Source organism: Canis aureus, chromosome 36 (assembly GCF_053574225.1).
Source record: "Canis aureus isolate CA01 chromosome 36, VMU_Caureus_v.1.0, whole genome shotgun sequence".
NCBI lineage: Eukaryota > Metazoa > Chordata > Mammalia > Carnivora > Canidae > Canis > Canis aureus.
The window spans coordinates 21,908,075-21,929,494 of NC_135646.1; the positions used below are offsets into that span (position 1 = coordinate 21,908,075).

The 21,420-nt window shown below is 40.2% G+C and overlaps 1 protein-coding gene across 1 annotated transcript in view; it reads left to right on the top strand.

Annotated features, from left to right (window-relative positions):
• Positions 1-21,420, top strand: part of FTCDNL1 (formiminotransferase cyclodeaminase N-terminal like) — a 159,315-nt gene that overhangs the window by 12,710 nt on the left and 125,185 nt on the right. The window contains 4 exon segments of the mRNA XM_077884894.1: positions 15,323-15,444; positions 15,565-15,675; positions 18,672-18,712; positions 18,714-18,759. Coding sequence (XP_077741020.1) covers positions 15,333-15,444; positions 15,565-15,675; positions 18,672-18,712; positions 18,714-18,759 — 310 coding nt within the window. The 5' untranslated portion in view covers positions 15,323-15,332.

The following is a 21,420-nucleotide window of genomic DNA, read 5'->3' on the forward strand; positions in this document are numbered from 1 at the left end:
ATTTTTCCAGTCCAATCCTCATGTTTTCCTACTCAAAGAGTATTTTCATTGAGATTGATTTACAAATATTTGGCTTGAAAACTTAAAAAAAAAAAAAAAAAAAAAAAAAAGCTATGTATTATAGGGTCATCAAGGGCAGGAATTATCTCTCCACAGGGATCTTTTTAATTTTCTCATAGCACGTAATAAACAATTCTGTTGCATGGTAGGCCCCAATACCTTTCTTTGCACTCTTAACCATCACTATCACCACACAGCCTGGTGTGAAAATAAATAATTCCAATCTTTAATAGTGTTAATCTGAAAATTTTTAAGCCTATCTTTTTATTGAATTAAGAAAATACACAATGGCATCATTGTACAATTGAAACCCACCCACTGTGTGTTTGGTACTAAGACTGAAAAATCATACTGTAACAGAAGAAAGCCAAAATTAAGTGAGCTGTTCACTTCAAATTGTACCATAACTCTCGTATTCATACAATGTATTACAGTTTCCATCTGACCTCTCAAATCTACTTACAAGAAGAGAGGTTTATAATTCAAATATTATAGGAAGAGGAAATCTAATTTTGACCTTGAGTCAAACTGATGCCAAAGGAACTTTATGGTTTTCTTTACTTTATAAGCTGTAATTGCAAATACAGTTTCCTTCATCTAAAAAACTATTCCACCCTGAAATTTTCAAACAAAAATAGTTTGCAGAAACATTGGCAAAAGACATCTTCAAAGGAAACTAACTAGTTTGAATTAGAAGGAGAAGGAGGAGAGAGATGGTGGATATTTTTAAAGGGATTATGTTTTCAATATTTTGGGCATTCGATGTCTAATTCCTGTTGCTTTTTTTAAAAGCATTTCTCATTTAAAATTTAAAAGTAGATTAGTAATTTAAATGTGCTTAATTTGTAAATAAGATAAAAATAACATGTGTATAAGATAACTTGAAGAGAACTTAAAGCTTCTCTTAAATATTAAATAGAAATAAAATTGTTATTAGGAAATGTCATAAAATACTAAAATGGGTAGTATTAATAAAGACATAGAAATGGTGTGAAGTTCATTTATCAAAAATATTTTGACTGATTATTTCTACCAGAATACTTGAGAATATAATTTCATGTTCAATACCAAAAAAGAAAAAAAAAGTTATGTTGGTTGTCCCCAAAACTGTTCATTATGATGTGTCTATAGCCAGTTAATCTCAAAGTAAATCATGCCTAACTTTGAGATTAACTGGCTCATTACCTTTGCCACAAATGTTCAATATAAAACACCTCAGACTTCTGGTTTTATGAAGTTAGTGTATTATTCAGTAGGTGAGAGGTTAGAGTAGGGTGTGACATTAGCATTACGTAAAAATATTATTCCTTCAGGGTGCCTGGGTGGCACAGTTGGTTAAGCTTCTAACTCTTGATTGATTTCAGCTCAGGTGGTGATCTCAGGACATGAATTCAGGTTGTGATCCTGGGGTCATGAGATTGAGCCCCACTTTGGGCTCTCTGCTCAGTGCAGTGTGCTTGAGATTCTCTCTCCCTTTGCCCCTCTGGCTCCTGTTCTCTCTCTCAAATAAATAAATCTTAAAACAAATTTTTTAAATTAAAATGTCCCTTCTCACTTCTTATTGCCTCAGATTCTAGGTTATTTCACTGACCTCAGTTCTCAAATAGATAACTTTCGTGTACGTATATGTGTATTAAGTTCTCAGACTCAAATAGTTTTGATTCCAGTGAATATTACACATGGATTTTCACTACCAAAACCATGTTTGACCAAGGTTGCACAAAGGAACCCACCAAATTCGTCTCAAATGTTTTTAGTTTACCTTTGAATTAAATGTAGAAAATACAGAAATGATAATTGCAGCAATGAATAAAAGAGATAACCTGAATCATTAGGAATACATAAATGTTGGACTGAGGTAGTTCATTTATCTTTAAACAGCCATCATATTAAAGAGAAAGTTCAGAAGCTCTTACTTGTTTCTAGGAAGACATAATTAAATACAATAAAAACAAAAAGATTCAAAGAAGCATCACACCTTCACAGGAATGACTTGTGTCAGGTCAGGATAAAATGATAGGTTTAGAAAGATAAAGCCATTTCCTGAAGTAATAGCTCACCCCTTCCCCACCAAAAAAAATCCCCACCAGATTAAGAAAAACAGAATAAACTACCCCAAGACAAGAATAATAAGAAAATAAAGATAAAAATGGATTTCCTAATCATTAAAATTGTAGTGGCTGTTGTACATATCCAAGAAGACAATATACCATGTGGTGAGACCCAATCTTGTTTGCATTGTGGAAAACTTATACCTTGGGTAGTAAATGCTCTGTAGGACCTCTTCAGGAATAGGTGGTTTATCTTGTTAGATTCCTAAACTGTGCAGGGCAACACTATTCAATTCATCCTGTGGTTCCCACTCTCAGAAAGAATATGAAAATGGGTTTATGTTTTTACCCAATAGGGCACTTCATAGAAACTTAACTATTAAACTAGAAAGGACATGATAGGATTCCTCGTCCAACTCCCTCATTTTACAGATATGGAAACTGAGGAGCAGAGAGAGAGCCTAAGCCATTTGTCTAATGTTATACACTTGTTGACAGGCCGGAATAAATACATGGCTTCTTGATCACTGGCCCAGAGTTCTTTTCACTATGCAGTATTACTAATCAGGGACATAGCTGTATCAATTCAAAACCAAAAATGTGTTATTCATAACATTGATGATCTTCTTACAGAAGTAATGTGGGACCTGAATGCCATTACAATTATTGTCGTTGTGGTTGTTAGATTTCACCGCCTTTATCCACCTGCTGGGGCTCTATTTTAAGGCACACAGGCAAGCAAAGTAGTCTACTCTCTTGTAACATAAAATAGTTACTTTGGGGTCAAAACGATTATGTGAAGATTCCTGCAGGAAAAGTTCTCTTTTTAACACTCTTACCTTCTCCTGTTTTCCAAAATAAGGGTAACTTAGAGAAGAATGGACTTTGGATACCCACTTGCCCTTGGCTGAACCTCGTTAGCCATTCTTGGTGTTTCCATTTGAAGAGATGAACAAAGGAGATGATTAAGTAACAAAACCTTTCAGGGTATGGCTTTGCTTACTTTCAGGGAGACAGAGAGGACGATTGTCTATTAAGATGGGAAAAACAAATAAGAATTATAACCAATTGAGCATTTGCCTATAAAATTAGAATTTAATTATAAATGTAATTAATATAAATGCTTTTTCTATATCAATAATCCCATGTAGGCTTCCCACACTGCCCTTAGCATTTGGTGCTCCTGATACCTTGTGCTGAATATTTTCTTTCAAGTCAGAAAGGAAAACTTACATTTTGAAAAAGAGAAGAAACTTCAAATATACTATGTTGTACATAATCTTCTTTTCATTTTACTCTCCTTTTAGATTTAGAATAGATTTATATAAATACATATTTAGGCTGAATGCCAAACAGCTTAGTATTACAATTGTCAGATGCTGAAGCTAGATATAATAGAATGAACTGTTGGAAGAAGAAGAAATGTGAAATGTAATCACAATTACACTTTTACAATTAAAAAAATGTCGGTAATGGAATTTTTAAAGTTTGGTCTGGTACAGGCACAAATATTCATATTTCTGTCGATCTATTTCTCAATTTCACAATTAAAAATTCTTATTCTTTTTCTATATAACATTATCAGCTTTCACAATCTTCCCTAATTTTGCAACATTTTGCTCTTCCAATAGTTCCAGCGTATAAGGAAATCTTAATCCAAGTTCTATCTGTACATTCAAAATGAATATTCATGTTAACCAATACATTAGAATGGCCTTCCTTGTTGGCATATGGCCCCTGCTTTACTAATTGTACATGATGCAGACATGATGATGTTGACATAGGTATGTGGCTACTTGACATTCCAAAGGCTAAAGGGAGGCTATGGTTGAAGCCAAATAGAAATCTTGGCCAAACACCAAAGTAAAAACATCAAACTTTAGGAAGTCCCTAATTCAGAGTTTGGTAGAATATTTCAATAAGCAAAGGATGTCCTAATTTTTTATAGTTTTTCGATTCTTTTTTTCTCTTTTTCTGGAGAAATAACTAGACATTTTAAACTGAAATCAGTGAATTCCCCTAAAATCCACAAGATGGTGCTATGAAGTGGCATTTAGAAAATTTTTGAAAACCATATGCCTTGTAGGAGCAACTTTCAGGCAGGGCCAACTAAGTACCATTTAATGATATCGACTACAGGTAAACGCCATTTAAAGAAAGTAATGTCAACCAGATTAGTTGACATTAAAGAAGGCATATCTTTACTCCTACTGTAATACTTTTAATACTTTGTCCCCCAAATTATACTTCTGAAATTCTTTTATTGGTCTCCAGTTTTAAAAATGTCTTATGAGAAGGCTAAGAAATAAACTTGCATCTTAGTGGAGCTAAGTCGTAATGAAAAAAGTTCTGGGGTCAGATAGAGACCAGAGTCTAATCTCCGCCCTCCCACTGAATCGTAGCATTCAGCCAGCCTTCCATGTATTTCAGCTGTTCTCCACCATGGGTGATTTTACCCTCTGGGGAATATTTAGCAACGTCTTGGAGACATTTTTGATGGTAACAACTTGGGTGACGAGGCTGCTACTGGCATCCATGGGTAGAGGTCAGGGATGCCACTAAGTATACTACTATGCACAGGAAAGACTTACCCACAACGAAGAACTATCCTGCCTAAGATTAACCGTGCCTAGGTTGAGGAACTTGACCTATTCGTTCATTCCTTTGTTGGCTTGTCTGCTCATTCATTAACTAGTTCATACATTCATTGACTTCTGCATGTACACATTCATCACTTCAACACATTTTTACAAAGCGTCTACTATGATTCAAGACCAGACTAAGGTTTAGGGATTAAAAAGACAAAAATTATCCAATTCCTGTTCAGCATGAGACTATGGGGACCTATGAAATAATGTAACAGTATGTGATCAGTGTTTCAGTGTTAAATGTAGGATGTTCTAGAACACAGAAGAGAATAATAAATACCAGAGAAAAGGGCAGGATTCAGGAAGGCTACACAGGGATGGGGGTTGTTCACTCTGTGGGGGGACGGAGGTCATAGAATGAAATTTTGAGCAGTGCACAAGCTAAGCCAGAGGCAAACATTAGTCCAGAGTGTGCTTGGTGAGCAGTAGGCTGCTGTGGTGTCAGATTAGAGAGAGGAAGGAGGTTGGGAAAGAAAAGTGAAACTCTTAAAGTAGAATGGGGTCCTGCTGAGAAGGGCCTTGGGCTTCACCCTTCAGCCATCAAAACTTAAAGTAGAAGAGTGATATTAAAGTAAAAGAGTGGTAATCACTTTACCTCTTTAGGTCTGGGTTTCACACCCTTCAGGTATTTGATGAGATATGTTAAAGGTTGCCTTTAGTTTTAAAACTACATTTTATAAAGTCAGTCAATTAGATATATTAAATGCTGTATATTCTTAGGTTGATATTAGGGCTATCAAAAATCACAATACAAAGTAAATATACACAAAAGTTGTGTTGTTACAGATATGTGATTTCACTGTAATGAACAAAATATAATATATTCCTATTAATATATTATTTGGCATTTGTTTTAAGGGTGGACATACTTGAGAAGATCAAGTTAGTCTGCAGAATATAGTCTTCCAATTGGTTATTTCCTATGTCAATAACTTCTTTTGGTTGTACCCGGGATAGATTTTTTTTAAAAAAGATTTTATTTATTCATGAGAGACACGCAGAGAGAGAGAGAGAGAGAGAGGCAGAGACACAGGCAGAGGGGGAAACAGGCTCCGTGCAGGGAGCCCGACGCAGGACTCGATCCCGGGACTCCAGGATCACACCCTAGGCCAAAGGCAGGCGCCAAACCACTGAGCCACCTAGGGATCCCAGGGACAGATTTTTTTTTCTCCCCAGGGACAGATTTTTAAAATATTTTTTCCTTAACCTTCTCTACGTTTATCAACAAGTTTCAGGCAATCTAATTAGATCTAAGTAATTTAAGAATGCTTTATAATTTGAGTAATCACTTAATAATATGAGTGCTTTAGGGACATAAAACACTGGGGTTTCTTATGTCGTACATTAACAAATGAAGAGAACCCAAAGATTAACAATTGTTTGAATTTTACTTAAGTAAAATTAGTAGCTATCAAACTGAATATTTGATATAATTTGATTATGATTTATAAAATGTCTTTTATGATATATTTCTCATTTGATATTTTTATATTTGTAATTTAAATTCAGTTTTAAAATATAGATAGCTGAACCCCTGTTCCAATCCAGTTCTGTTGTCATTCAGAATTTAGTCCATAGGTCAAATGACATACCATGAGATTTTAAAAAATTGGATGGGGAATGCAGAAAAGAAGAATGGGCCCCATATCTAAATAAAATACAGAAATCTCCTTTGGGAAATGCTGCCATTATTGTACCCCAAATAGAGCCATGAAAATACTAATGATAAAGTGACAGAGGCACCAGGAAAGCCAGGGCTGTGCTAACAGCCTTCAGAACTGGTTAGGGAGGCAGGAACTAAGCCACTTTCATCCTTGCTTGGATGAAATGGTCTGATTGCATCTTTTTGAATCCTTTTTTCTCCTTCCCCCAAATCATGATCTTTCCAGGTTTCTGTATCATACTTCCTTGAATATTATTAATGAAAACCTTTGATGGATCATTTCAGATTTGAATATCCATTCATATTCATTTTCTTCCACAGAAATTATTGTTAAAACCCAACAATGTAAAGTAGTGTTGATTTTTCACAGTGCTTGTGTTTTTGAGACAGCATCATAGACTTATTTCAAGATAGAGGGTTTATCTTCAAAAGATGAGAAATATATATGCAGTTGTAAAAAGGATTTCAAGCCCCAGAAAAGTGGTTGAATTCCTTGGTACTTTTCAAAGGCACTTTGCAGTAGCAGGGGCAAAGTGTGAGGGTGACCTGCAGCACCCACCCCTACCCCTGCTTCATCACAAACTCTGCTTCCACCTCTATGGTCTCTTTGTTCCAGATCAGATATCCTTCGAACAAAGGTTATGATGAGGGTGTCAGATGATCTCTAAGGTCTTTTCTGACCTGAACTTCTGTGAATTTGTATTTTCATTTTTTTTTTTTGAATTTGTATTTTCAAATCCTTTCCAGAAAACACAGAACTTCAAGCTAAAGGAGTTGCATAGTAACTGAGAGGCTACAAGGTAGGATAAAGAAAACATTAAAAACAATAGCAGCAAAAAATTAATCTTGTTCACCTCTTCTTAAGAAATTAGACATTTTCTATTTAAATGCAATGAAAAATAATATTTAAAAAGTTAATCCCCGGCAGCCTGGGTGGCTCAGCGGTTTAGCACCGCCTTTGGCCCAAGGCGTGATCCTGGAGACCCAGGATCCAGTCCCAAGTTGGGTTCCCTGCATGGAGCCTGCTTCTCCCTCTGCCTGTGTCTCTGCCTCTCTCTCTCTCTCTCTCTCTCTCTCTCTCTCTCTGCGTGTCTCTCATGAATAAATAAAATATTAAAAAAATATATAAATAAAAAGTTAATCCCTTCAAACACTACAGTATACAATAAAAGAAAAATCAGCAAGAACAACTTCATTGGAACCTTCAGTTTGAATGTCCTACAGAGACAGAACTTAAAGATCTGACCAAAAGCAGAAATGGTTCTCCTCCTGAAGGGCTCATTTTCTTTCTTTCTTTCTTCTTTCTCCCTTTCTTTCTTTCTTTCTTTCTTTCTTTCTTTCTTTCTTTCTTTCTTTCTTTCTTTCTTTCTTTCTTTCTTTCTTTCTCTTTCTTTCTTTCTTTCTTTCTTTCTTTCTTTCTTTCTTTCTTTTTTAATATTATTTATTTATTTATTCATGAGAGACACAGAGAGAGGCAGAGACATAAACAGAGAGAGAAGCAGACTCCATGCTGGGAGCCTGATGTGGGACTCCATCCCGGAACTCCAGGATCATGCCCTGGACTGAAGGCAGATGCTTAACTGCTGAACCACCCAAGCATTCCCATGGAGAGCTCATTTTCAATGCAAGGGATGGCTCTGAACACACACGTGATTAGGACATGCAGACATCACAGGAATGCTTCTGTCTAAGGTCTCTGATTCCTGTGCATATAGGAGGTTACTCTCTTGGAATCAATGAGTTGACATTCTCTTGCATATACATAGGACATGAAGAACAACAGTGCCTACTACTGCGCAGAGCGTGAGTGGCCACTACTGGGTAAGTTACAAGATGTATTATCTTTCTTAATGAAAACTGGCGTCATCACTCAGTGGTTGGCATTTTAGACTAAATATTAACAAAACCTCATGACACAACCAAAATTCATGTTACCTAGGGAAAAACTTTTCTAAGCATTCCCAGCATTTTTCTGAATATGATAAGATACACTTTGTGAATTATAGTTTTAGAAAAAATTTTAATGTAGTCCCATAAATTAGAACAAATTTTCAGCAAAAAATCAAAGTCTATTTTAGGAACTGTTTTTCATCTGCGATTTGACTAATAGCTATAAAAGACAGCTTTGGAGAAAGCCTCTAGGAGACATTTCATTGCATTCAATGCCTAGGTTGCATATTAAAGGAATGCACAACTGAATGACCACATGGAATAAAAAGGAATGTGTGGCATAAAACATGGCGTACATGGTATAAAAAGGCAAAAAATGAATTAAGGGGTGGATAGGTCACAGACTTTTAATTTTTGCCTAGTTACATGAGATAGTCCCTGTATGAATGAATAGAATGCATAACAAGTGATTCCAATTTAAGCTAATAAGGATGCTTACATTCTAGTCTACTGGTCTTTTATGATAAATTCAGCCAACCGAATCCATATTGTGTAAAGGGAAAGACATTTCCCAAAAATGTAGGTTAATTCTGGAAATCTTGTGGGTTTTTTCTTTCCTTTATTAAGACAAAAATGGCTGGAGATAATTTCCCATAATTAAGGCAGCAGTGTGTGGGCAATGGAGGTGTCTCTGTTAGTTGTTATGACTTCTTTCTGGACATTAAACCCCTTTTACTCATTTAAACAAACTAAAAATTAATTTTTACAAACTAAAAATGGCAGCAGTGAAACCCATTTGCTGTTTTTAGAAAATGACTAATAGAACAGATATTTCATAATGTCACATGATTCAAATAGTTTAAAACAAGTAATTAAAACCACTTCTGTGCTTGTCCTGGGATGATAACTAAAGTCGCCTTTTTAAATTATTCATTTATCAGATCATATTTATATGAAAGAGGAAATGAAATCTTTTTGTGTTTCATGAAGAAGGGAGAATGTAATCTGATATAGTGAAAAAATAGGGCAAAAATAAAATGTTAAAAGAAAAAAATTGCATTAGGAACTAGATTTCTGGGGTGCCTGAGTGGCTCAGTTAGTCCAGTGTCCGACTGGATTTCAGCTCAGGACATGATCTCAGGGTCCTGGGATCCAGATACTTAGCAGAGAGTCTGCTTGAGGATTCTCTTCCTTTCCCTCTGCTCCTCCCCCTGCTTGTGCTCTTTCTCTCTCTCTCCCTCTCAAATAAATAAATAGATCTTTAAAAAGATTACTAGATTTCTGTCTTTCTATGAGAAATTATCACATTTTCCTGAGCAGAGGTAAGTGCTAGAATATGAAGATTGAAAACAGACTCCTAGCATTAATTTAAAATGGTCTTTAAAACATTATTTCAATGTTCCTAATAGGAAACTTTCTAATTACCATATTTTGAAATGTAGCAGGTAAATAGGTAAGGAAATGCATTTAGTTAATGGAGCTAATTCTTTTGCTTGTCTAATAAGGATTTGCCTTCTCTTGTGGTAAGTTGGCCAAGTCTCTTGTATATGGAGGTCTAGAAAACTCTTGAACAGACTACAAATTATATATAACCACTGGCTTGGAAATTTCTACCCTTGATATTTCTGGGTTTTTGCCCATTTGGGGGGCCCAAAGAGAGGATACAGGCAGGGCAGAGTGGTGCAGTTTCCTCTTACCCCTTCAATCAGAAGCAGGCTGGTTCAAAGGGAAGTGCAACCACAGGGCAGGGATCAGGGTAAAGTGAGGGTGACCGGGTTGGACAAATACAGGGTAAGGTTCCGTTTTACTTAAAATGTCATCATTTTGTCCGCCACAGATTTCTTATTTTGCATTAATTTTGACTTTTTAGGATAGTGCATTACCACGCTTTTTGGCACCCACTTAAATTTTGCATGTGAAGTGAACGCTTCACTTCCTCACCTTGATCAAGCAGTGCCTGAGCTCTGCATTCCTGTAGCCGTGTGGAGCTGAACTAGAGCATGGCCTCTCCCTTTTACCCACCTTAGCTCTGAGGGGCCACGGAAGGCTCCTAGAAGACCTAGGTTCTCCTTGCTTTCAAAAATGAAACTCAAGGGTACAGAAAGCTATCTTTGTCTCACAAGGGACCAAGGGGAGTGTTAGGAAACAGGTATCAGATAGAACTGACACTGGGACTTGGAGCTATGCTCTCTTCCAGTGCTGCTGCTGCTGCTTCTTCTTCTTCTTCTTCTTCTTCTTCTTCTTCTTCTTATTATTATTATTATTATTATTATTATTATTGACAGGAATCGTAATAATCAAAGGAGCTAATGCCCTGAACGTGGACTTAGCAGGAGATTACGAGGAGTCAGAATAACTCATTCACCCAGAAAGTATGGAAAACTCCTCCAAAGCATGCTAACTAAATAATGAGAGGTTTGATGCTCATACATTGTAAATATGACATAGAGCTCTTTTAAATAGCAAAAAAGGCAGGATTACGTGTGGCTGAGCTAAAGCAATACCAAGGGTGCTTTTCAATTCCTGAAAAGAGCAAAATAAGACTTTCCAGTCTTACTGCTGAACTTTCCATCGGACTTGCTGGTATCCGTCTCCTTGTCTTAGACAGGCTTACAGTCCGCAGGCAGGGGCGGACGCTGCCTTCCTCCACAAAGAACACTGAGACCCTGCCTGCCTTCTCTCCATTTGTGTCTGACCTCAGTAGAGTGGAGAAGCGGATTAAGGCTCACTGAGTAACTGCTGGATGTTGATGCTTTCAGAAATGTTATCTTCCTTAACGCCCCAGCAGCCCTGTAAAGGGAGAGACATTCTCACAGGGATGGTCAGTAGAGTGGGAAGAAGCTTTAGTTCTAGCAGTTGTTACAGCTAGAACTGTGGGTCCCTCAGTGTCACCCTGGTTGTTTTTTTTTTTTTTTTTTTTTGGAGGAACAGGTAAGACTAGATGTAATGTGACTGTCTTCCCTTGTAGCAAGTAGACTCATCATAGGTTTGTTTCGAAAGGTGAGATACAGGGCCTTCCAACTCCATCGTCTTCCTTGGAAGGAAATGTTGGACACCGCAGTACTTTTTGCAAACTGGGAGCTAATGCTACCGTCAGTAAAAGCTCTCTAAAGGAGAGAAGAGAAAGTTAGGGACATCGGCCTAGTAAAATTATTTTGAAATTATCTGCTGACATTAGTGTTGGTTTTTAGGCATTTGTATGGGTATATGTCTATTTTATGTGTATCTATTGTAGGTTCAGTGGTGGAAAAAATACCTAAATATATATTTAATTCCATAGGATCCCAAAGCATTTTGAGGATTTAAATTGATAAGCCAACCTCAAAGGGACTGATTCTTGCAACTAAAACACAGACACCTCTGGGGTGAAATGTGGCAACAGTTTGACAGGCATAGCAGTAGCTTAGGCCAGAAAGGATTTATCCAATTAAAATTATGGGATGAATTTTGGCTGGCAGAATGTAATTACCAGCCTTGGAATGAATCCAGGATCCTGAGGTTAACACCCCTCCTCTTGCCAACAACCCTCCTACCTGCCAACACTCCGAGATGGAGAAGGCTGGATCTGACACAATCGCACATAATACTGTTGTGACATCTAAGTACAATGATGATGATGTGAGAAGCATCATGAACCTGATTTTTTTTAACACTCATTATGTTACTTATTTTTATGCCACATTAGGCTAGAAACCAAATGTCCACATAAATGTTAATTTCCTCAAATCTGTGTTTAAAAAGTATAATTAGAAAATTAAAAAAAATAGATCTAAAAATTAATTTATTCCGTCAAAGTGGTTATTTAGTGATTATTTCACTCCAGGAACGAAATTGGATCAAAACGGTGACATTTAATCCCTGCTATCTATGTGTTTCAAAAAATCAGGTTTTTTGTAGGAGCAATGTGTTCTCAAGGTTCACTGGCCTAGGGAAAAAAGGGAGACGCTTAAATGCCTGGTTCACATGGCTTGTCACCCTGGAGTTCCGGGGCGGCAGGTGCTGGTACTGCTTCGCCCTGGGGTGGGCCCAGCCCTCCGCGCCGCGCGGCCGGCAGTGCGGGAAGTGCCCGGAGACCACGGGGAGCGGCTGGTGCGCGCGGAGCCCCCTGCCCGACCCGCCTCGTCCTTCCATCCTAAGAAGGCGGGCGTGCACAAAAGACCCTGGTGGGGACGCCCACGCGAAGCCAGAGGGGGCGCGAAGGCGACTCCAGGCGAGACGTGCCACGGTCCGGCGGCCCGCTCGTCGCGAGGCGGCCGCGGAGCGCGCTCGGGCCGGGGCGGGGGCGGGGGCGGGGCCGGCGGCGGGGCTGCGCGCACACCCGGGGCCGCGCGCAAGGGTCGGGCCCTCCGCGGGCGGCGCTGCGGGCGCTGCCTCCCGAGCCGGGCCTGCCAGTGCCCCCGCCCCAGGTGCTGCTCGCGGCGGGGCACTGCCCCGAGGCCCGCGCCCCGTCCCTCGCGTTAGCCTTCCCAGGGCGGGTGCCCCGCAGCACGCGACCCCGCCGAGGCCCCCCACCCCCGTGCCCGCCAAACCCCCTCGCGCCCCCGCGCGCCCCCGCCGAGGCATCCCCCGGGCCTCCCAGCTTCCGCGCGCCCCTGCCCCCCACCGAGCCCCCCCCGCCAAGCCTCTGCGCGCCCCACCTACCCCCCAGCCTCCTCGCGCCCCCTCCCCGCGACCCCGCCGAGACCCACCTCCCTCCGCGCCCCCGCCGAACACCCCCGCGCCCAGCCGAGCCCCCGCGCGCCCCCGCCGAGGCCCCCCACGGAGCCCCCGCGCGCTCCCGCCGAGCCCCCGCTGAGCCCCCCCCCCGCGCGCCCCCGCCGAGCCCCCGCCGAGCCACCCCGCGCACCCGCCGAGCTCCCGCTGAGCCCCTCGCGCGCCCCCGCCGAGCCCTCGCTGAGCCCCCCCGCGCCCCCGCCGAGCCCCCCCGCGCCCCCGCTGAGCCCCCCAAGCCCCCGCTGAACCCCCCCGCGCGCTCCCGCCGAGCCCCACGAGCCCCCGCCCAGCCCCCCTGAGTCCCCCCCCGCGCGCCCCCGCTGAGCCCCCCGCCCCCGCCGAGTCCCCCCCCCCCGCGCGCTCTCGCCGAGCCCCTCCCGCGCCCCCGCCGAGCCCCCCGCGCGCTCCCGCCGAGCCCCTCCCGCGCCCCTGCCGAGCCCCCGCTGAGCCCCCCGCCCCCGCGCGCTCCCGCCGAGCCCCCCGGCGCGGCCCCGCCGAGCCTCCTGGCGGCCCCGGGAGCGCGGAGGGCGGCGCGTGCGCAGGGGCGGGGGTGGGGGTGGCGGGCGGGCCCCGGGTTCGGGGCGGCGGGGTGGAGCCGTGGCTGGGGGCTGCGCGGCCGGGGCGCGTCCTCGGAAACCGCTGGCGCTGGCGCGGTTGCTCGGCGGGGCTGTGAGAGCGGAGAGCGGAGAAACCCCGACTCCGCTGACCAGCCCGACTGCGCTCAGCTCTCGCGGTGAAGGTAGATTCCCCCAACACCATCTTTGTGTGATTTAAGTGTCCACAGGGAATCGAAATGTGGAATGGGAGGATGAAACTAATCCTTTCTTTTGCACTGTTAGGGGTTGCCATAAACACCATTTGTTACAAAGCATAATTATGTTGGGAAAGTGCCTGATGAGACAATTAAGCTACATAAACACACTGAAAACAAATGAAAGCCAGAAGACGCCCACACCCCTTGTGTAAAGCAATTTTTTGTTTACATAGAGACGAGAGGGGTCTGAGCTGCTGCTCTATTGCAACAATGTTATTAATGTCTGCAAAAACCTAATGACCGTATTTTGATGAATTTTCGATCATGAGATGATGGTCACAAGATGAAGAGTCGTGGCCATCAACTCAAACCTGGACCAGCCGTGGACCCCTGCGTCCCCTCTAGGTGAGGACGGTTAGGCCAATGGACAATCCTAGAACAGGAGCCGAAGCCAAAGGATTTAAGCCCCGGCGGTACTGCTATTTGTACCAGGGCACAACTGAGCCTAAACCCTAAAGCTTAACATGAGTCTCAAACTCGTACACCATGCACTGGGGTGTTCCCCACCCTGAGAACGTTACCTGATACAAAATAACCCTTATGAAATAATTTGTTGCCTGAATTCGTGAGGGCCACATTTATTTTTAGTTAGGATATTTAAAAGAGACCGAAAGAGACCAAAATATGGCCTGATTTTGAAAAGGGGAATTTTTTTTTCGTTATTTTCAGATATTTAAATTTCTTTAGTTTATAATATTTGAGACATGAAGAGATAACGAGTTGAAAAATGCCCGAGTACCAAAAAGAACCAAAGCAACCTCCAAAACTTATGTGATTAATCCACTTTCAACTAAAGGACATCAGTCACTTTTTTGGCTCTACTGATTCACACAGACTATTATGTCAGATTTCAGTTCAAGGAAGAGAGTCCTGTGAAAAGATTTTAAACTGAAAGGGGAATTTTGCAGATTAAAGTATGAGAGGAATTTAGTTAAATAGTTTTCACTTACAGCACCCAGATGAGTCCCTTTTATTTGTTCATGTATTGTCTATTACATGGCCCATACAGAGAACTTTTCTTTTTGCCAGAAAAATAGTTTTTATAAGAATCTTCATTTCCCTAGTAAATCTCATTTAGCAAGAAGATCATGCTTATTTTATTTAAGTAGAATAGACCTTGAAAACAGGGATAATCTAAGGAACATGATGTTTAAAAGGAAATAACATACAAAAGGAAATAACATACTTTAATAAATACATGCATTTACATGACAATTTAGGCTGACAAACTTTCCTTATATTTTCTAGTATTGTAACTATGTTCGTATGTTTATATGTGCATGACCACAAAGACTTGACTTCCCGGTTGACTCACTCTGAGGATTTTATCTTTTAGATGTTCTCCAGGAATGACATGGTGAATTGTTCATATTATGACTGCCTGGCTTCTAAAAAATATCTACTTTTTTTTATGGTTGATGAACATGAAAATATGAATGAGACATAGAGACCAAAATGAACCATGATTTTTCTCCTTTTCTAGAAAAATCACCATGTCTTCTTCTAGACTGGGGCTCCGTGTGGCTTCTTGTTTACTAAATATTTCAGAAGCCAGAAGAAAATCCATGGTTGAGAACATAGCAAAAACAGCTCTTCTTGAAAAATAATGGTAGGAACAACAGACAATTGAAGCAAATATGGAGTGTTTTGATACAATAATTTTTGTATTGTGCAGATAGTGCTGTAGAACACTCTTCTTAGACTTTCCTCCTTGTTCTTGTGCAGCTTGTTACAGCTTCTACAGGACTCCAGGATGCAAGATAGATCTCTTATGTGCACATGTGCTCTTTCTGAAAGCCCACAGAAGCTCAGCAATGCACTTATTCACTTTGGAGGGTGAGTGTCTGAGATGAGCATTGTTCAGGATTTCAGGCTCCTGAGGAGGATATATTTACATAAAGGTTTAATGTTTCCCTCATGGGCCATTTATTTGATCATTAATAGAATGAGCATAATTGTACATTATGCCTTTTATTCAGCAGGCTAAATAAAAAATAGACTTGTCAAATACCAGCTACTTTTCAAAGCTCTCTTGCCAGCAAAGCGCATGCCTTCGTTACAACATTATTTCTACTCCATTTTTTTCCCATATAAAAACTCTTAGGCAATTGCATTTAGTGATATGTGTAAGATCACTCAGTAATTCAGAAGACTGGGACTCAAGCCTCCTTACTCCCTAGCCCAGTATTTCCAATGAGAGATACTACTCTTTATTTTACCCTTGTAAAAACGTTCATGTGATGACACACAGTTCTAGATACCAGTTGTTTTGCTTTCACACACACACACACACACAAAACGCAGTATATTCAGACTTCAAATCATTTTTTTTAAAAGATTTTATTTATTTATTCGTGAGAGACATACAGAGAGAGAGAGAGGCAGAGACACAGGCAGAGGTAGAAGCAGGCTCCCTGCAGGGAGCCTGACGTGGGTGGGACTCGATCCTGGGTCTCCAGGATCATGCCCAGGGCTGAAGGCGGTGCTAAACCACTGAGCCCCCCAGGCTGCCTCAGACTTCGAATCATTTAAATAGAATTGCTTTGTTATTAAATCAGCTTTTTGTCAACAGGTGAGCATTAAGGTCATAATCCTGAAGCATTCCAGTGTATTTTAATTTCTGAGTCATTTTTGATTTGGTGACTACTTTTCATGAGAAAGAAGTGTTTTCCCTTAACCCACTTGTAATGATGGACACATTTAAGTTACTGTCTTACAAACTGCAGGAGCTGGAAATGTCTAAGAAAATTCCTGATAATTGCTGATAAGAAAACTCCTCTGGAGTCAGTGTGCAGCTGTGCTTTTGCATTCTCTTTGTGGGAAGAGCCAGCTTGGGCCTCTCATTGTCAGACACAGTACCTCTAATGGGATTGGGTTACCTGTCTCTGTGATTAAATGAATGTGCAGAGACATTTGTGGAAGCTGTATACTGATGGACACCTGGGTCTTAACTCACAGTTTTTATCAGCTTATTAGTGGCAGCAGCTCAAGTGGAATTATAGCTATTATACTCCATTACAAATACCAAACAATTTACTTCTGCTGAGATTCATACTGACGGTTCCTTCTGCCAGCAGTAATTTTTTCCTATAAGCATGCTTAAGAAATTGCAGGAAAGAGTGTTTCATTCTTTTAGCATTTGATTCAATTGTATCATATGAAACTGAGAATAAAAAGCTTTTCAGAAGAAAATTTAGAATAAAAAAAATAAAATCATCTCTTTTCTTCCAGGAGCTAGAGTATGTTGAAAAAATACGTAAAATAAGAGGTTGCATAATCTTGTTCTTGCTTCATCTTTTATGGTTTTAAAAATGAGAGAAGGTGGCACTAGCCAAGAAAATGACCTGTTGTTTTACAAATATTTTAAATGCATTTATTTTTAAATAAGTGGACTAAATCTGTAGCATCCATATGAATGAGAACTCATACATTTTCTGATTAAGCAATGTGAAAATATTTAAATAGCCTAAAATGCCTCAGATAAAGGAACCCGAGTGAGTTATAAATTTTAGATTTATACCAGGGCAGGGCTCTGTAGATGGTCACTTGGCTATGAGTGAGTGACATATGTTTATCTTTTCATGTTATTAAAATTAATAGTGTAGGCCTGCCGTAAACTCTGTAGTTCCTATGTATAACTTATTTTTCCTCTCTTCTGAAAAGTTTAATTGTTAGGCTGCCAAGGGACAGGGCGACAAAGGTATAATAGCATAGCTAACGGTTTAATTACTGCCTGAAAACTTTTGTCCTTCACTTTGAATTTGCTTTTGTAGGCTTAAGGGGGACTTTTAAGGAGGCTGAACCAGGCTTGTAAACTTTAAAAATAACTTTGGGGTAACGTGCGGCTGCCATACAAGTGTATGGCAGCTTTCTCCTCCAGGTTACAGATTCAAGTGAGTCACAAGCCACCAAAAGCTGGAAGTCGTTAACATCTGAAGGCTGTTGGTGGCCTCTGAAAAGGAGATGGTGGAGACAGAACAGTTTCTAATGGACAGGTGCATCTATCCCAGAAACCTGTGCTTCAGGCACTAATTGGCCTATCCTAGTTTTTCCAAGATGTCAGATTTTGATCCAGGCAGTTTGATCTGTGCATTTTGGAAGGAAAAATTGACAAAGCCTAGAGGATGAGATTGAGAAGGAGAGCATTTAGAGTGATGTGATTTGGCGATTGAAAGATGAGGCTACCGGAACGCCTGGGTGGCTCAGCAGTTGAGCACCTGCCTTTGGCCCAGGGTGTGATCCTAGAGTCCCAGGATGGAGTTCCACACCAAGCTCCCTGCAGGGAGCCTGCTCCTCTCTCTGCCTGTGTCTCTGCCTTTCTGTGTGTGTGTGTGAGAAGAAAAGAAAGAAAGAAAGAAAGAAAGAAAGAAAGAAAGAAAGAAAGAAAGAAAGAAAGAAAGAAAGAAAGAAAGAAAGGAAGGAGGAAAGGAAGGAGGAAAGGAGGAAAGGAAAGAAGAAAGAAAGAAAGAAAGAAAGAAAGAAAGAAAGAAAGAAAGAAAGAAAGAAAGAAAGAAAGAGGCTATCATCTTAGAATAAATTAAGAGAACTTTGGCAAGCCCAGTAGCAAGTCCAAGAGATTATCAGACGTAGACACCAAAGGCTAGCATCTGAACTGAGCCATCTGGTTTTATAATAACCAGATCTGTTTATAAAGTAATGCTGTAAGAAGTAGACATTACTACCCATGAATTTTATGATTAGTCAATGTCACTTCAGAGGTCAAATCCCAGAATTTTTCTATCAAGCTAAATTTAATTATAACAGAAGAAATAAATTATTAAGATTTCATCAGAGAAAAAAATTCTTTCATGTATATGTTATTTTCTTTACAGGGCAGAAATATCCTGAAGTATTGATGCTCAATATATTTTCATTTTCAAGACTGCATAAGACCAATTATTACAATAGCAGCTTCTATTAATGAGTTAGGTAAGATTTCAGCTTCTATGTTTACATATGTCTTTTGATGAAAGATAAGCTTTAGGTAGACGTGAATGTTCTTTAATTATTGATTTCCTGTATAAATCTGAATACTCAAGAGAGTGTGCCCCCAAACTTCATTTCATTATTGTTCTGAACATGTATATCTCCAACACTTCCCATTTCCTCTTTATTAAAATGAACATTGGGATCTGAGATTTAAATATTCTTTCACTGAAGATGATGATCTCATATTTTATGTGGTTAAGGAAACCTTTTCTAGTTTTAACCTGTGAAGTAATAGTATTGAAATCAGCTTTGATTTCACTGATAGGTTGGCATGGAATGAAATAAGCTAGGCAGTTGTGCTTTGGATTGGGACCCTGAAATCTTAGGTTAGTTCATGGGTTGAAATGAAATGAGCTCCATGTCTCATAGAGATGTTGTTGGGTTTAATTGGACAACTTGAATTGGAAGGATCATAATTGTTTAAAGAAAAGCTTATATTATCTTAATATTGTTTAGTAAAGGGTTCAAAATATTTTTAAATAAACCTGATTTCAACTTAGCAGAGTGTCTTCTTTCAAAAGGCATATTTGTTTGGAGAGCAAAGAGCGGACTGATAACTTCCAGCAAACACAGAACAGATTATCTTGAATGTTAATCATAGGAAGTAAAATTTGCTTCTTTGTTTTTTATCTTTATTTTTAAAATGGTCATATTACACTACTGAAAACTCAAAGTAGTAGTATTATAGGTGTCTATAATATGTACTTAGGTATAATGATGGGTGTGATCCTGTAGTCCCGCATCGGGATCCCTGCATCGAGCCTGCTTCCTCCTCTGCATATGTCTCTGCCTCTCTCTCTCTGTGTCTCTCATGAATAAGTAAATAATAAAAATCTTAGAAGAAAAAAATTTGATTACTGAACAAAAACAAAAATCAAATACTTATGCTTCAGAAAAATGAATGTATATTTTAATGTAATTATTCATAAAGCATTCTGAAAATAACATGGACTTTTATCAGATTAATTTGATAAAGTTGAAAAAATTTAAAGTAACCAAGTGAAAAAAATACAAAGTTGTTTAAGACTGATAATTTCTCCACTTTGAGGAATAAAGAATTGGCAGAAATGTGAAACTTGATGACAATTGGGAGGTGAGGTGAAGGGAACTGTTGGATCTTTTATTTTTCTTTATTTGGATAAAAACAACCTTTGTACAGATTGCAAAAGAAAAACAACTAGTGGGACAGTAAAATTATAGCTGCTTCTTTGGATGCAATTGAAAGTTTAATGATTGCTATTTGCAGTTTCACACGTTAAGGTAATTGTCTTCTGGCTACAACTTGGGGGCCTGTAAGTCTATCACTATGGAGGTTTGAGAGGGGATCCACTCTTGCCTGGGAGCAGTGAACCTCTTTCCCACTTACGCTCTCTCTGTGGACGAGTGTGGAGCTGTGGCCAGAAGTAAGAGAAAGTTTAGGGTAGTGTGTCATTCCTATTGGAAACCATTTTTCACAAATCAGGACAGTTTGTAATAATACAATCATTCGTCGACTCCCTGGGAAGAGTTGACCTTGAAGAATTAACATCAGCAATAGGCTCTCATGGGTTGCAGTGCATAGCTAGTCGCTGTGCCTTATCTCTCCACTTTCCACCGCACAACACTGTGGAGCTCTAAATGCCATGGGATGGGGCAAATCAACCATTTTGTCCCTTATAGATTCACCATAGATCATGAGAAACAACAGTAGTTTCTAATGAGTTCCTTAGACTCTTCAGGGCAGAACAATGGTGTGTTTTGCCCATCTGTGTCCTATTTTCTTGAGCAGGGGTAATGATGAGGTTGAAAAACCACTTAAATGTTAACTCCTACCCCTGTTTCCTCTGATTTTTTTTTCTTTCCTATGCACAACTCTCTTTAAGATTTGCTTTAGAACGGAACTGTCACATGCTTGATTTAAGCCCCAGGGGTAAGTTTAATTTGGAAAATTTGAGCTATGTCACTTGAGGTGTTTTTGAATTAGGCAAATTGGGAGAAAAGAAAGACCTTTTGCCTGGACTGTCTAGCTGCACCGTGGTTAATTACGAGATGCAGAGCCTCATAACCTTTGGGGGAAAGTCCGCCTTAGGATAATTGCATTCTTCTCTGTATGACCTCAAGTCCCTGTATGATGTTGCCTCATTTTTATTTAATGCTGAATTGTCTAACAATTGGGATGTAGATTTGGACTCTGATGGAGTTACATCAAGTAGTAGCAACAGGGAAGGAGACTTGTTTCCAGAGGAGCACCTCACTGCCTGTGTGTTTTAATGTGACCTGACAACCTAAAGATTTATTTACCAGGGCAGTCTTAGCCCAGAATTTGCTGCACCTTTTATCCAAGGAAGGGTTAAGATTCAGCAGGGGGGGGGGGGGGGGGATACATTTCACACAAAAATGAAGAGTTCAGAATTGTCCAGACCAGAATAATGATTTTAATTGTCTTCAAAACAATTATGTTCAATTACATTAAGTCTCAAATTAGCTAGTACATGAAGTTCTTCATTACATCAGGACTAGTCCACCCCCAGATGTTCATCCTGCGTAGGAGACAGTTGACAATCGGAGGGTCTGGACACAGTATTTCTCCCTTCCCTTGCCCTTTTGCTTCAT